This window comes from Podarcis liolepis (assembly GCF_965112155.1).
Source record: "Podarcis liolepis genome assembly, chromosome: 2".
Taxonomy (NCBI): domain Eukaryota; kingdom Metazoa; phylum Chordata; class Lepidosauria; order Squamata; family Lacertidae; genus Podarcis; species Podarcis liolepis.
The window spans coordinates 24,027,445-24,043,748 of record NC_139555.1 but is presented as its reverse complement, the minus strand read 5'-3'; the positions used below and the strand labels follow the sequence as shown (position 1 = coordinate 24,043,748).

Sequence of the window (16,304 nt, the reverse complement as noted above, 5' to 3'; positions counted from 1 at the left end):
CTAAGCTGCTTCTGGCGAACCAGAGCAGCGCACGGAAATGGTGTTTACCTTCCCGCAGGAGCGGTACCTATTTATCTACTTGCACTTTGACGTGCTTTCGAACTGCTAGGTTGGCAGGAGCAGGGACCGAGCAACGGGAGCTCACCCCGTTGCGGGGATTCGAACCGCTGACCTTCTGATCGGCAAGTCCTAGGCTCTGTGGTTTAACCCATAGCGCCACCTGCGTCCCTATTTTTATCCAATTAGGCTCTGGTAATACCCATGCTTCCTTGGAAGAACATTCTATTGACATCAATAAGGTCTGAACATTTTAAAATCAAGTTCCATGAGTTAAATACAGGGGCAAGTGTTTAAGCAGGGGTGCCAGTGTTGTGGGGAGATGTGTAATTGATGCACTTGTCGTTCTACCAGTGATGAAAAGCTGCTACAGGTATGCAGTTCGTTTATATGTCAGCATTCTGTACTAATTATATCCATATTGTAAGCTGTACCATGTTCAGCCAAAGCCTGAATGATAACAGTTAGCTGGAATTAGATCAAAAGGATGTACAGTGCTATCTTTTAAGGCCTTCATACTGTGCTAATGAAGGCTGTATTATCTGCTTTCTTTTCAGTAATATCTTAACAGATACACTACAATTTAACACCAGCTCTACTCTTCAGAAAACGCATTACTTGCTGGTAAAACCATGTTAAACTTCCTTAAGCGGATCAAAAGTGATGATTAACAGATATTTGTCTTGTAAAGAGAACTTTTGAAGCATTCCTTTCCTCTTGTCTGACTCACTCAGCAGAGCTGTGGGCCAGTGTTTGTGACACTACAAACAATTGCTTATACTGTGATCAGTTCTGACATCATAAACACTGGGTTGTGGTTTCCCTGAATGAATGAGCTCTGCAGCTGGCTGCTGCCTAAGTGAAAGTTTTCATTCCTAAATACCTTGATGAGCAGCCACGAGGAGAACGGAAATGACAAATGGGTTTGGTTTTGGCAAAAACATAATGGCTCATAGTTTGCAAGAGCAGCTGTCTCTCTAAAGTATTATAGCTCTGAAGTCCACATAGGCATCAAATCTCTGTGTTTATGATTATGTCCTTAGCTCACCCTGTATTGCCCAGTTACTGTGGGGCATATGGCATGCTATTATCTCATGCGTTTTGAAGGAGAGGCAAGCACTGTTCCTTACCTAAGTGTTATCAATAGGCCAATAAGTATTGATTGACGGAAGCCATAAGTTATTTAAAACAAGCACAATGTCTGAAGCAACAGGAAACATGAGCAACTGAGTTTCCCAATTCTCATTTAACATAAAAGCCATTGCTAAAACAAATCTTTAATAAATATTTCTAGTTGCGACTCACTGATAAATGAATCACCTTTGCAATCCATTGAAGCTTTGGAAAGCAGTTTGGCAAAGCATCTAGAAAGGCAGCGGTAATGGACTGACATCAATCTAGAAGATGTCACAAGAATATCAGCAGGCATCTCACACAGTAACGAAAAGGTACCACTGTTCTCCCTTCCTGTCCTGGTACTATTCAACCTCAGGCAGAGAAATCAAGGGAAGGAAAATATTGGGCTGACCGACACATAATGCTGAAATGCTTGCACACCTCTCCTCCTTCCCCATGGCTGGCAGAAGAACTTCTGAAACATTTCATTTCATTTTTTGATGAACCCTGGCAAATATGAACCAGAGATTTTGGTTTAAAAGGCTCTCAAGTGAGCAAACAAGCCCACTTCAAACCATAAGGTAGGCTTGTTTAACTCACCAGAATGCACTTTAGTCAATGATTTCTGGTCCATACACAATGACAAGGGGGAAAACAACCGAGAAGGCACTGAAAGAAAAAATGGAGGCCTTAAGGTGTACAGGAAAAGGTTTGTTTGGCCCAGCACGTTTCAGAGCAAATCTTATCCAGATGCACTTGTGAATAACAGCTCTCAACCTGGTCCATAAACCACTCTTGTCTGCACTCACCAACATCCAAATAAGGGCAGTCAACATGACGACAAAATACCCATGAATCAGGGGGGCAGCACTAGATCAAGGTCTCTACCGATGAAGCCCTCTCTCATACTTGATTTGATAGAGATGTATGTATCTAGTGTCCACATGTTAGGAGGCTGTCAGCGGCTCCTGGATGGTGGCCCAGGAAAGTATAAAGACAAGGGAAGGATTCTTACCATCCTATTTTAATTATTATTCAGTAATTATAGACAGAGGCTATAGAACACAGCCTCTTGGATAATGGCCTTGCCCTAGTGAATCTCCACCCCGTCTCTCCCACTTCCTCATTCGTCACTTCTAAGGGTGGTGCTACGTGCCCTCTGTCTTTGAGCTCTTTGCTCTTCTACTTTCAAGGCTCACCAGGTTCTCTCTCTCTCTCTCTCTCTCTCTCTCTCTCTCTGTGTGTGTGTGTGTGTCCCCTGGAATGCTTTCTAATGACATGTCAGCCAGGTGTTGCTCTGGCTCTCCTATGATTTCCCAACCTTTCCCTTCATCTGCCTCTGAGCCTCAAACCCCTGTTGTAAATCTATATTGTGTTTCTCTTCCTCCTCCCTGGAAGGTTCAGAAGGGGGAGGCGGTCTCCGACCTGGCCACAGTGATCCATGCAACAGTCACCTCCAGGCTTGACTAGTGTAATTCTCTCTATGCGGGGCTGCCCTTGAAGCTGTCCCAGAAACTCCAGCAAGTGCAGAATGCTGCAGCGAGGCTCCTCACGGGGTCTCTGCCATGGGAGCATATTCACCCAGTGCTTTTCCAGCTGCACTGGCTCCCGGTGGAGTACAGGGTCAGATTTAAGGTGCTGGTTTTGACCTTTAAAGCCCTTCACGGCCTAGGACCCTCGTACCTACGGGACCGCCTCTCCCGGCATGCCCCACGGAGAGCCTCAACGTCCATAAATAGCAACACCCTAGTGGTCCTGGGCCCTAAGGAAGTTAGATTAGCTTCAACCAGAGCCAGGGCCTTTTCAACACCGGCTCCGGCCTGGTGGAACGCTCTGCCTCATGAGACCAGGGCCCTGCGGGATCTGATTTCTTTCCACAGGGCCTGTAAGATAGAGTTGTTCCGCCTGGCCTTTGGCTTGGAGCCAATTTGATTCCCTCCCCCTCCCTCTTTTTTCTTTTTGCTTTCTCCTGTGATGAGGCTGCATTTTAATATTTTAATGTTTCAATATTTTAATGTTGTATTTTAATCTTGTTTTTAGTTGTATTCATTTAATTTGTTTTTATTATTGCTTGTTAGCCGCCCTGAGCCCGGCCTTGGCTGGGGAGGGCGGGGTATAAATAAAAATTATTATTATTATTATTATTATTATTATTATTATTATTATTATTCCTCCTCTGCCCAGTCCCTGACACCACATCAGTGGAGCACATCAGTGGCAACCAGAACACTAGCAGACTGATTCAGCAACTGATCTAAAACCTAAATGTCTGTCTGTCTGTCTGTGTCCCCCCTCCTTTCCTTGTTATCCTTGTCCCTCTCTATCCATTCTTCCTTTATTGTCTTCTTCATTGCCCACATCTAGACCGTAAGCTCTTTGAGGTGGAGGCCTCTCTTTTGGGCTTCAGTGGTATTCTATACATTGTAAATTGTACCAAGTATTTTATACATGGATGGTACTAGCTGTAAAAATGGGTGTCTGGGAGGAATTTTGCCGACTCGGCAAAATGTCAGGGAAAACCCGGATGTATGGCAACGTGATGGGGAAAAACAGTGGAAACAGTTCAAAAACACTATTTGGGGGGTAGGTTTCCCCAAATTTGGGTCTGCTCCCCCCAAAAGCTAAACAACTGGTGGGTTTCTTAAAAAGTTCAATAATTCTGCAGGTGTCAGGAATTTTACTTTTGAAATATGGCAACCCCATACTGCCCACTAGTTGCCAAAATCTATGTTCCTGAGTTGTCCCTATTACTTGGTCTGCATTCAACACTATCTGACCGCCAGTGCATGGGCTGCTGTGCCAGTGAGAGGGCAAAAATAATGGAAGCTTGTGCAACTGGTTGTGTATTAGGCCTGCAATAATATATTGTGCAGCTAGCCAGAAGAACCAAGCTGGCTTCCTACATCTTCTTTATGCAAGCCATTCCACTAGCATTGCTAGTACACCTGTAAGGGACTTTAACTTAGTATTACATGTCTCACATTTTAACCCTTATTTTAAGGATAAGTAAACATGAAGTCATAACTTTTTAATGTTGAACAGGTTGATTTTCTAGAACCTCAGTAAGTTCTCATGGATGTGATGACTCAATTGCTCCACAAAAATGGACTGAAGACTAATACAAAAGGCAGGATCTGTAGTTTAGTTATCAAGTTTCTAAATGGGATGATTTTTCACAAGCAAATGTAGCACTCAGTAAAATAATAAAGAATTAATAACTCGGTCACATTTTCAGAAATGATCTAATCCCCCACCCCACCCCCAAATACCTCTGGCCTCTTTCCTTATGGAGTTTATATGTGAATGGCTTCCTTCAATTCCAGTAAGCACATTCTGAGTATGTTTTCCACAATGCATTTTTCAAAGAACAGGCATCAGCCAGTTAAACAATGAAATAAAATTTAACAATATTTTAAAAAGCACAATTGTAAGGCAATCGTTCTATATGAGTTAATATTCTCTAATTAGCTGAGTAACAATATAAGCATACTTTTAAAAGACAGGGAGGGAACTACAGAAGGAAGACTTGCTCCAGGGAAGAAGCAACAGTTCTCTGATGTATAGCAAAGAACTGCACATCAAAGGGCTAATGTAAATGGGTCCATATTCTAAAAATAATAATTAAAAAACTTCCTTACAGAAGTCTCCTATACGAAAAAGGGGGGGGGAGCACTGAATAGTTTTGACTCATGTCAAGAAAATTACTCCAAGAATGGCTAATTCTACCATATATCCTAAAAAGGATCAGAGATAAGACATGGTCTCAAAAGATAGCATGTAACTACTCTACTAAAACATCTGCCCTGGCCGCTCATACACTGCCAGGGCAGGTTCAAGGTTCTTCTTGTACAAAGTCCTGAAAAACTTGAGCCCTTAAGGACTGCCCGAGTCCTTACATCACTGAGATCATTCAGAGGTGAGGTTTTAATTGTCCCGCGTGTTACAGAGGCCTAGCTGGCCTCAGGCATTTAGTACTGCCAGCCCCATTCTGCGGAATACTCTTCTAGCAGAGATTTGGCAGGCATCCTTGCTTTGACTTTCAACTGTCTCTTGAAGACCTTTTCATGCCAGCAGGCCTTTGCAGCTCTTTATTTTTGACTAGCCGGTCACCTTATTTTTATTTTTTAATGGTATTTCACCCCGCCCTGGCATTTTATGAATCGGCAGTTTAGAAATACTCTTGCAAATATGTAAGTCCTGTTGCTATCAAAGTCAAGAGCAAAACTCCCAAATTTTAATGCTATCCTGGATATGGGAAGGACAGGTCTTCCCCCATGATGACAATCAGCTGATGGTCAGTGCTCAGGAAGCACTGCTCACCCTTTTCACTAGTGGATCATGTGATGCCATTGTGATGGAAGGTGATGATAGGGCAGCCTCACCCATCTGTCAAACTTGGCCCACAGGTATGTGTATGGAGAGGTTTTGGCATACTGGACCAATGGTGTATTCCCTACCCCTATTTGAGCCAATCTGCTCAGTCTCCAAACTGCTGATGTTCTGCATGCACCCAGACATAGGTTCATTCTGAGACAGGGGAGAAGTAACAAGGAAATGAATAAAGGCAAACCATTTTGTAGAAGCCTACGGAAGAGCTTCTTTTGAAGTTGAAACTGTGAATTAATTGCAAACCAAACTGCAAAGATGCTAATGGTTAAGAAGAAATCAGTGTGATTAGTGCAAAAAAATAGTGCTGAGTTTTGTGGGAAAGACTTTATGAAATATAAATGTTAACAAAAGGGTGTGTGTGTGCTCTAATAATTTAATAAATGCCTTTGATAAGTCATGCAAAATCTCCTGCTGTTTTCTGAAGTACAGCCAAAATCCACGATATGAAGTAATCAATGTTCCTTAGTAAGATTACACTGGATTACTTTAAATAGTTTTAAATAGAACAAAAGCTTCAAAAAAGAAAAATAGTGCAACTTCACAAAGCCAGAAAGCATTACCAAACCAATGACTAATCATATGCAAGTCCAGCAAAATCCCAATTAAAAGTAGAATGGAATGTATTGCTCAATCATGAATGCAATTAAAAACATAAATAAGACTTTTTGGAGACTCTAGTTTTTCAGTATTTCATTGTTTATCTGTACTCAGTTTGCAGCTGTAGGTCAGAATTAACTTCTCCAGACTAAATATCAAAAAGAAAACAGTTTTCAGGATTTGTCTTCCATTCATATATATTACACACACAAAGACACTCCAGTTCAATCACTCACTCACTCACACACACACTCCAATTTATTTCAAATTCACACCAGAATGGCAACAGTTTCACCTAAATCAGATTTTATACAAGTTAAACATCCTTCCTATACTCAAATGTGATTGTAAAAGTACTTTGATCTCTATTTCCAAATATATTTCTCTGTGTAATCCATGACAAAATATAATGTGATTTACTGTATCTCTGTATGACAGCCCAACAGCTGACAGAACTTAGTAATTTAGCATAAGGGGAAAAAAACCTTCTGGCACCAAAATATACAAATCGTAATTGAGGCACTTTAGTATCGTATTACAATGAAACATATGCAGGCTGATCATAAAGACTTCAAAACAATTATAATTCTTTCTCACCCATTTAATGAAGGTGGTTTTTATTCCCTGACATGTTCTGCAGCTGCAAGTCATTCTGGAACACTTTGGGGGTTTTTTTTTCCACATTAAAAGACTGTGTAGGCCTAAAAGCATCAAATTACGCAACTCCTGGTTTTGCAGCCATTCCCACCATCCTTAAAATCTTTTACATTTCTCAAGTCAGGGTGAGACAAAGGAAGAAGAAAACGATTTTCTGAAACATGTACTCTAAATCAGGACTGGCCTGACATCAGTCTTCCCTGGCCTTTAGAATCCCTGTGGTCCACCAATTTAAATTTACAAAGGAAAAATGCACACTCAGAACCTCTTCATAGTTCAAGCCATTGCCAACCTGTGTTAACTGATTCTGCATATGCGTTCTTGCATTAACAAGTGTCTTACTGGGTGGATCAGACAAGGTCCGCCTAATCTAGCAAGAATCCCAGGGAAATGGAAGTTGGCTGGAAGCCTGCCACTTTCTTTTCACTTCAATGCTCTGTTGCATAGCTTTGAAGTAAACATCATCGCAGGACAAATCCAACATTCTGGTTAGAACTATTCAATTGCCGAGAAAGGGAATTATTGAGAGAAACAATCCTACATATCCTAGGGTTACCAGACGTCCCCCGATTTGCAAATCTGTCCCCGGACAAATTCCGTCCCCAGAATGTCCCCAGATTTGCAAATCTGTCCCCGGGAAACATGGCAGTGGCAGCCTCAGCAGCCCGGAGCCAGCCTGGTACTTCAGTTGGCTCTGGCTGGCTTCAGGAGCTGCTCGCTGCCGTGGCGCCTGCCATTTTTCCTCTCCGGAAGTCCCCATGTGTCTTGTGTCCAAAACACATCATATGGGGACTTCTGGTGAGGCAAAATGGCGGGCGCCACGGCAGCAAGAAGTTCCTGAAGCCAGCCAGAGCCAACTGCGCTACCAGGCTGGCTCCAGGCTGCTGACTGCCGCGGCTGCTGCCACTGCCAACAGGAAACCGGGGACGTCTGGTGGTACAGATCTCCTGTCCCCTGCCTCCTTTGTTTTGACAGACTGGGGGAGACTCAGGAGTCGCGGGTGGGCGGCTGTTGCCTAGTTTTTTTAAAAAAAAACTATGCGCATTTATGTTTCACAGGGTGCAAAAGAAGGGCTTTGCAGCTTACCTGGCAGAGAAACCGCATGCCTTGCACCCCTCCTCAGCAACAGCCACCCGTCTGCAACTCCTGAGCCCCCCCCCCGATCTGTCAAAACAAAGGGAGAAGGGGGCAGGAGTTTGGGGAAGGCTCAGGAGTCACGGCGGGCGCTGCGCCGTTGCCCAGTTTTTTAAAAAACTCTGCACATTTATGTTTCACAGGGTGTGAAAGAAGGGCTTTGCACCTTTATACAATATGCATGTGTGCTTGGGCCCAGGGTTCTTTGCTTCACCATCCCTACTACTGACTCCCTGTTGCTACTCAGTTTAAAAAAAAAAGTGTCCCCGGATTCATTAAAAAAAATCTGGTAACCATAACATATCCAGCCAAAGAAGGCAGAACAAGTACAAGTAAAAACAAAGAACATTCCTCAAAGCGAGTGGCATTTTGGACGAAACATGCAAGCCGAGCTGACTTGAAGAGCGTTGCGGTAACCTAACTGGTTTATAATGGCCAGAGATTTTGTAGATGTCAAATGCGAGATCTACGGTTCCTAATGCATATACGACTACGTGGCTTTCAAATACTGGATTTTGCAAACAAACACAAATATGCTAAGCTGCAGGATGTAATGAACCCAGGTAAGTTAGCATTTGTATGCTGATGTAGTGTGCTTTTCAATGAAGCAAGGACGGCGTGTTAAATAATAGATGCTTGGGGCTACGCAAAGAAAAAACAAAACACAAACAATGGATAAGGATATTTTGGAAAAGCCGACAACTTGCTGCTTTGTCTCAGGAGAATCTTACCAAGACAGGTATTTACAGATATTTCTAGGAAAGAAAGAAAAAGTTGTGGCAACATGGAGGTGGACTGTGGGGTGAGGGGGGGGGAAGTTCCAACATTAAAAGGGTTGTCCCGTACTAAAGAGCTGCTTTAGCTCCCAGCTATAGCTCAGACCCTCCAAGTGTCCCTATTTACAGATGCCATCCCAGTTTCTGATTTAATCCTGGAATGTCCTGCTTTTCCTTTGGACAATTGCATTAAAAAGGTACAAACAAACAAAATAGATAATTAAAGTAAATAATGAAAATGAAATGAAATGAAATGTCAAAATCCAGGCAAATTTCAGATAACAGCAAAACTGAGTACAGTTTCTACACTGCCAACTTCAGACTTAAAATTGGGGGTTGTGGAGTTTTTGTGCTAGAATGCTGTGATTAGCATATAAACCTTATATGTTTTCAGTGTGTAGACCATAGGTAGGCAAACTAAGGCCCGGGGGCTGAATCTGGCCCAATCACCTTCTAAATCTGGCCCGTGGATGGTCTGGGAATCAGCGTGTTTTTATATTAGTAGAATGTGTCCTTTTATTTAAAATGCATCTCTGTATTATTTGTGGGGCATAGTAATTTGTTCATTATTATTTTTTTCAAAATATAATCTGGCCCCCCACAAGGTCTGAGGGACAGTGGACCGGCCCCCTGCTGAAAAAGTTTGTTGACCCCTGTAGACCTGCCTCTTTTGCAATGGCCACTTTGAAAATTCTCTTACAGAACAATGTGGCAACACAATAAAGGCTTGACTGATCATTCTTCCAGACCTAGCAGAATAGCATGGCAACAATGATGAGCAGAGATTGTCAGCTATCTATATACAGGATTTCACGGGGAGGAAGGCAGAGCTCTGGCAATCTGATCAGGGAAGCTGCTACTCTCATTCTTCACAGCCTGATGATGTCCAGAGTGCAAGAACGTGAGTCAGCATGATATCCATGCCATTTAATCCAGCCTGGCTACCTTCCGCATGCACTAAATGGAGATGCACTTGAAAGCAAGTATACCATTCTTGTCTGTACAGTGGTACCTCGGGGTTACAGACGCTTCAGGTTACAGACGCTTCAGGTTACAGACTCCGCTAACCCAGAAATAGTACCTCAGGTTAAGAACTTTGCTTCAGGATGAGAACAGCAGGAGAACGGCAGCAGCAGGAAGCCCCATTAGCTAAAGTGCTGCTTCAGGTTAAGAACAGTTTCAGATTAAGAACGGACCTCTGGAACAAATTAAGTACTTAACCCGAGGTACCACTGTAGAAGTATTAGCAATGGGACAGAAGCAGATGCCATATAGAGTAATGCAAGGTTTTAAAAGGTGATTTAGAATTCAGAAACCAATGGAATGAAAAACATCTACTTGCAAATTGTTCAGCAATGAGATATATATGACTTCAACAGCAATACCATGGCTCTAAACTACATAATTTTGGTGCAGTAGCATGCTGCAAACATGCTACTGTGACCAATAATTGTTCTCACTGAATAGAACATCAGTACAGGCCGATTTGACAGCTTCTAGTGTTGTAAGAGACAGTGAGCATCTCCAGAGGGTGAACTGAGTGTGGTATCCTTTTGAAGGTGCATGCACTGTGTGTTTGGGGACAGAAAATGCACAAGCGTGCGCACAGACGCACGGATGCACACACACACACACAAAATATATTATACATATGGTTCAAAATGCACATGGCTCAAAATACAGCTGTTTTATGAGATGTCTGAAGTGTTCCAAGGTTGCTTCCTTAGAGTATTGTTAGCATGTCAACTGATATTTTAGGGTCATTCGTTCCGAATGATTGTTTTCTTTGCCAAGTAAATTCCAAAGACGAATGTTACTAACAGATATATTTCGCCAAAAATCACATCTGCACCAACTTAAAACTACAGCTGATCTCTTTCTTTTACTAATGTCCAGCAAACTCACAAATCCACATGAGCTTTTTTCATTGTATTACACCTGGCTAACTAACGTTTACCCCAAAGGTTCTGTTGACACAACCCGTAACATCTGTCAGACAGAAAGGCAAACTACGCATTACACGGCAGCTGTGTGTGTAACAAAGCTCTAACAGCACCTTCTCCACTGTGGGGAGGAGAGATTTGTTCCTGAGAAGGTGCAAGAGGAAAGGAAGTGACCTTTCCACTGTCATTTGCTTTCCATCTGAACCGCCGCCCCACAGCTGCAAAATATCCAAGGAGATATCAGCAGCAACGTAATGCAAAGTCCTTGCTCCCACCCCACTTCAACAATAATTGTTAGTGCAATCTGAGCTTCAGTAGGACCTACCTCCAGCATATTGATTTGTCAAAACAATATATATCATAATTTAGTAGAACTAGAATGACTGCCTATCAGATGCCAATATATATATTTGAAGAGAAGAAACAAATTAATTCCATATCTTAATCTAATTGTATTAAATATGTTAAGATATTGCATGACATAAATCTAATAACCAAGCTCATAAAATATTTTTTTGTGTTCTGAAGAAGTCAGACAAAATACAATACCCAGACTGTATATTTTTTTAAAGTGTAGGATGGTTGATATACATATACATATTTGCTTTTCTAACATTACATGAAATAAAAAGCTGAAAGAAAGATCATAATTCAGATTCAAAGTAACCCCCTCACACAAACCAGTGACCAATGCAACAAGTGAGATTATGGATATGGAATTATATCCTTTGTTGAGTCCTTTGGGATGACATGAAACTGCACACAATGCAAAGATGTCCATTAATGTTATTGTAACCACAAATTACAGATTAAGGCTGGTATTTGTCTCTCTTTTGAGGTTGCATTCATATATTGCACCAGGCAGCAGTCCACCACAAATGTCTCTTTTTTTTCCTCTGACCCCTTCAAATTGTAGTCTTTGCCTTAGTTTTTCCGTTAAGTGCCACTTTCCACATCACATAGCACTATTTTTGTATATTAAAGTCGTTGGCTTCTTTCTAGCATCTGGCTATCAACAGCGTTGCCATTACTAAAAAATATCCAATCAAATTATTACACAGTAAGATTGGGTTTTCCCCTTTGGACAGCTCCAATAAAGCTGGACTTTTCTGCAATGTTTTCCCAGTTATTCCAGCTGTTTCTTGAAAGGGCTCCTTCCAGAATTTTGGTGCCCTCTCACAGTTCCAACCACACATGGATAAACAAGCTCCCCCCACAGTCTCTCCAACATCTAGGTAAGCAATTTTTGTACATTTTTCTGTTTTAACCAGTGCTAGGTGCCATTTTTGTACTAGTTTCAAATACATTTCCTTCAATCTTGCTGAGGTTGTTTTGTCCAGAAATGATCATTTGCTGTAATACTGTGGTGCAGCAATAAAATTGTTCGCATATTTGCTAAGCTAAGCAGGATCCGGTTTGGTTAATCACTTCCAATCTAATTCCCATACCCATCTTAAGATATTATTCAACCTTATGTACGGTTACCTGTGATCCTTGTTTTTATGTTTGTTCTTATCCACTATTTATTTCACAGCAGAAGTTCATATCTGGTGGATATTTGGATATTCTGCACTTTTATGAAACAAAGAAATTTCAATCCTAAACTGGTACAGTGGACGCTCAGGTTGCAAATGTGATCCGTGCGGGATGCACGCTCGCAACCAGCGTCTGTGCACGCGCGGGTTGCGATTCGGCACTTCTGCCCATGCGCAAAGCGTGATTTAGCATTTTTGCACATGCGAGACCCCAGAAACCTGGAAGTAATCCGTTCTGGTAGTAGTAGTAGTTGTTGTTATTATTATTTACTTATAGGCCACCCATCTAACTGGGTTGCCCCAGCCACTCTGGACAGCTTCCAACAGAATATAAAAAAGACAGCAAAACATCAAACATTAAAAACATCCTGATACAGGGCTGTCTTCAGAAGTCTTCTAAAAGTTGTGTAGTTCTTTATCTCCTTAGCATTCCACAGGGCGGGTGCCACTATTGAGAAAGCCCTCTGCCTGGTTCTCTGTAACGTCACTTCTCGCAGTGAGTGAAATGCCAGAAGGCCCTCAGAGCTGGACCTCAGTGTCCCAGCTGCACAATGAGGGTAGAGACGCTCCTTCAGGTATACAGAGCCAAGGTCATTTAGGGCTTTAAAGGTCAGCACTTTTAAAGTGTCTACTTGTTGTTCGGGCTTAAAAGGATTTAATTTTGATCCCTATCCTGCAAATACTAGCAAATACTTATCTCTTTCAGCTGATGCCAGAAATTATTATGGTTGCATTCATTATTATTAAAGTCAGCCATTTTTTAAGAAATTGACAATATATCACAGCAATGAAGCAATGCAACTTTAATTTGGAGAGAAGTTAACTTTTCCTTTTGCTATGCTTTAAATATATAAAGATCAAAGAAAAGAAAAGAACTGAGATTCAAATTCAACTTTTAAGCAAAAATGACAATGTCTTCATGAGTTAATATTAATCCTTTAATTATGAATTTCAAAGGTTTAAATACTTTCTCTGACCTTGGCTTTAAATAATTATGCCAAGTGCAGCTTTCTTTAAATTCAAAAAAGATTCTGAATTGTTGATCACAGCCTTTAATGGTTTCAGGCTGGCAGATTTCCAACGTAATCCTTAGAATGCTGTTTAAAATTATAGACCAAGAACCTGATGCAGGTAAATGAAATGTCAGTTTCACAAAGGCTGTTCCAACTCTATATGCAAATTGCCCCATTTGGTTGCTACATTTCATCTTGTAATAAATTGCAGATTGTGTTTTAATATACGCTAAAACATTTAAACACCTGAATGTTGACCAATGGAGATAAGCATTTTGAGAAGTTTCAACGCAGTTTTAACACTGAGCAACAAAAAATGTATCATTTTTGTTAGGGCCATAAATATCAGGGATTCAAGATAAAGTCAAAGCAGCACCAGAGAATCTGCCACAGCAGTGGCCAATGCCCTCACTCCCAAAAGAATAAAGTAAAATCAAAACAAATGAGATCAAAATGTCAAGTTCAATAGGCTTTCTTAATTTACATTAAGAATTCTGTGCAATTTAAAGTGCTCAAAATGACCCTATTCATATGGTGAGATGTTGGGCATTATAATAATGTATATAATGTGTATACTGCAGGCATACACATATATATCTGTCCACAATGCTGGCACTCAGTTTTAGGGAACCCCTGGGTATGACTCTGTCAGGGAACTGCCATCAGAACAGGGGCGGGAAACAGAGGGGCAGTTGTGTTACAGGGAGCCTCCGAAAATCATGCGAAGCAGTTCCTCTTCCGGTGATGAAGAAAACCCCACCTCCAGTGGGGAAGAGGTGCAAGGACCAGAGGATGCTGGTGGGAGCCTCAGCACCACTTCTGGCAAAGCCGGCCAGGAGGGAAGCATGCCCCTTCCATCGCCCACCCTGCGCAGAAGTCTAAAGCCCAAAGAGGGAAGGAAAAGGCTGGGCATAAAGAGACTTTTCTGCTGGGGGAGGTCCAGGAAACAAGCACTCCCGGATTCTGCTAGTGATTGAGGCAGACATGAACTCTGGGGTTTTGCACTGTAAATAGTTTGCACCTAAATAAAACCTGTAAAAGACAGGTCAGAGTCCTGCCTGGTTACTCGTGAGCAGCCACCCTTGCCATCTGACAGACTTCCTCAGCAGGATCCCCCTTATTACAAATACAGTCACTTTGCTGAAGTCACCACCTATTGAAGGAGATGTCTCTCTACTGCTCTTCACCATAGTGCGGGGGTTTTCAACCAGTGTGCCGTGGCACCCTAGGGTGCTTTAAATGATGGTCAGGGGTGCCACAATCAACACTGGCCTCTATCCCTCTTTCCTTCTCTCCCTCCTCTGATGCCCTCTTGTGTCTCTGTCTCCATCAGGCCACTAAGGCTGGGGGCATCCTCTTCCCAGACCCCTGGTGGGGTTGCATGAAGAGACACCTCTCTTTGGGGTGGGGTGGGTGGCTTAGAGACCTGGGGCAGCTGCCCGGAGGATTCCCAAGAAGAGGGGGGAGGAGAGGAGCCTGAGGGGAAACTCCACAAGGGAGGGTGTTTGAAAAGGGCTGGCTCTGCAGGCAAGGGGTGAAATAACTGGATTTCTGAGGCTCAGAGCACGTTTTGCCACAGGGGAGCGGCAGAAAAAATGTAGTTCCAGGCAGCCATGGCCTGAGAAAGGTTGAAAACCTCTGACCTATTCCCTTGTCTACTCCCCTTGGCCACAGCAAGAGAGGGAGGGAGAGAGGGAGGAAGCAAGTTTCACAGTCATTTTCCTAGAAATGGGAAAGTCAGGTACTATTTTCGTGCTTACCTTTTCAAGCGCCATCTCCATTTCTGTGGCATTAGACTTTTGCAGATCCAGAATCATCTTTTCTGACTCAACCTTCAGCTTGTTCATGGCAGCCTCATGGTCCCGAAGAGTTTTTTGTTTTTCTTCTTCTCTAAGAAGGCTAAGTTCAACTAGCTGCTGTTTTCTCTGTGTGTTCACTTGAATGAGCTCTTCTCGCAGTGTGTGGATCTGGGCTTCCATATCAGAGATGATCTTTAAAATAGTAATGATAGTAGAAGTTACTTTTTATGTTTAGTTTTTCTACTAAAAACAAAGACATGAGATGACCATTTTGAGTAGAGAACTACCACATCATAGGTGTGAAAGCATTTCCCTAAATTATTGGGAAGTGAGAGTGTATGAAGGTATGTATATGTGCTGTTAAAATGCATCCAAAGTATAAAGTCTGGCACACAACGCAGACAAGTTTTGTGCTCACATTTAAGCTACCTATTCAAGACTGTAATCCATAAAGCCGTGAATTAAAAGTAGGTTTGCTGCAAGCATAGTATTCCATAATATTTCAGGAAATCAGGAAACAAGATTCTCTCACATCCTGATCCATGCATTTCACTAGGGAAAAAGTTGCATTTATTTCAGTGGGACTTATTTCCAAGAAAAAGCATGCTCAAGATTGTAGACTGTGGGCCTACTCTTGAGACAATCGAGGGAAAACTGGAAAATGCTATGCTGAAAATCACGTGCTAGCAAATAATTCTTATTTTTATACCTCATAACAACTTATAGCAAATGTTACCAACTCTGAGGCTTCCAAAAACAACAACAGAAGGATCTGTGCCTTGGATTGCACAAATATTGCATATCAGAAACTCACGAACTTGTTTATAAATAGCATCTAGTCACGCCTGTTGCAAATTAAAAATAAATTAAGGCACATGTACTGAGAAATGGAGAGGGTTTTTTAAAAAATCAGTTGCGTTTGTTTATTTACCATATTTTTCCGTGTATAAGACTAGGTTTTTTCCTAAAAAATAATGTCCAAAAATAGGGTTCGTCTTATACATTGGGGCATATTATAGACGGAAAAATATGGTATTTCTCGCCATTCCACTGCATTTGCAGTTAAAAAACAATAAAAACCAAACAGTAAAAAAGAGAAAGGTGCAATAGATAACAATAATCTTAAAAAATTCAGGGTCAGTTGCAAAAGTCTATTTAATCCAGCAAGTACAGTGCCTGCAACTGTAGGTTGGGAAGCACTTTAACCTCCCAGAGTAGAGAGCTACAAAGCTACACACAACCACAGAGAAGGCCCTTTCCCAAATACTAACCAGTGACAACTGGACTC

The 16,304-nt window shown here is 41.9% G+C and overlaps 1 protein-coding gene across 5 annotated transcripts in view; it reads right to left on the bottom strand.

The window, feature by feature from the left end:
* CEP112 (centrosomal protein 112) overlaps positions 1-16,304 on the bottom strand; it is a 210,962-nt gene that overhangs the window by 54,776 nt on the left and 139,882 nt on the right. For all 5 annotated transcript variants that reach the window (XR_014522593.1, XM_083489925.1, XM_083489926.1 and 2 more), the window contains one exon: positions 14,978-15,208. Coding sequence is in view for 4 of the 5 variants with exons in the window: in XM_083489925.1 (XP_083346051.1) it covers positions 14,978-15,208 (231 nt within the window). In the remaining variant the exon portion in view is untranslated. The remainder of the gene's footprint in view (positions 1-14,977; positions 15,209-16,304) is intronic.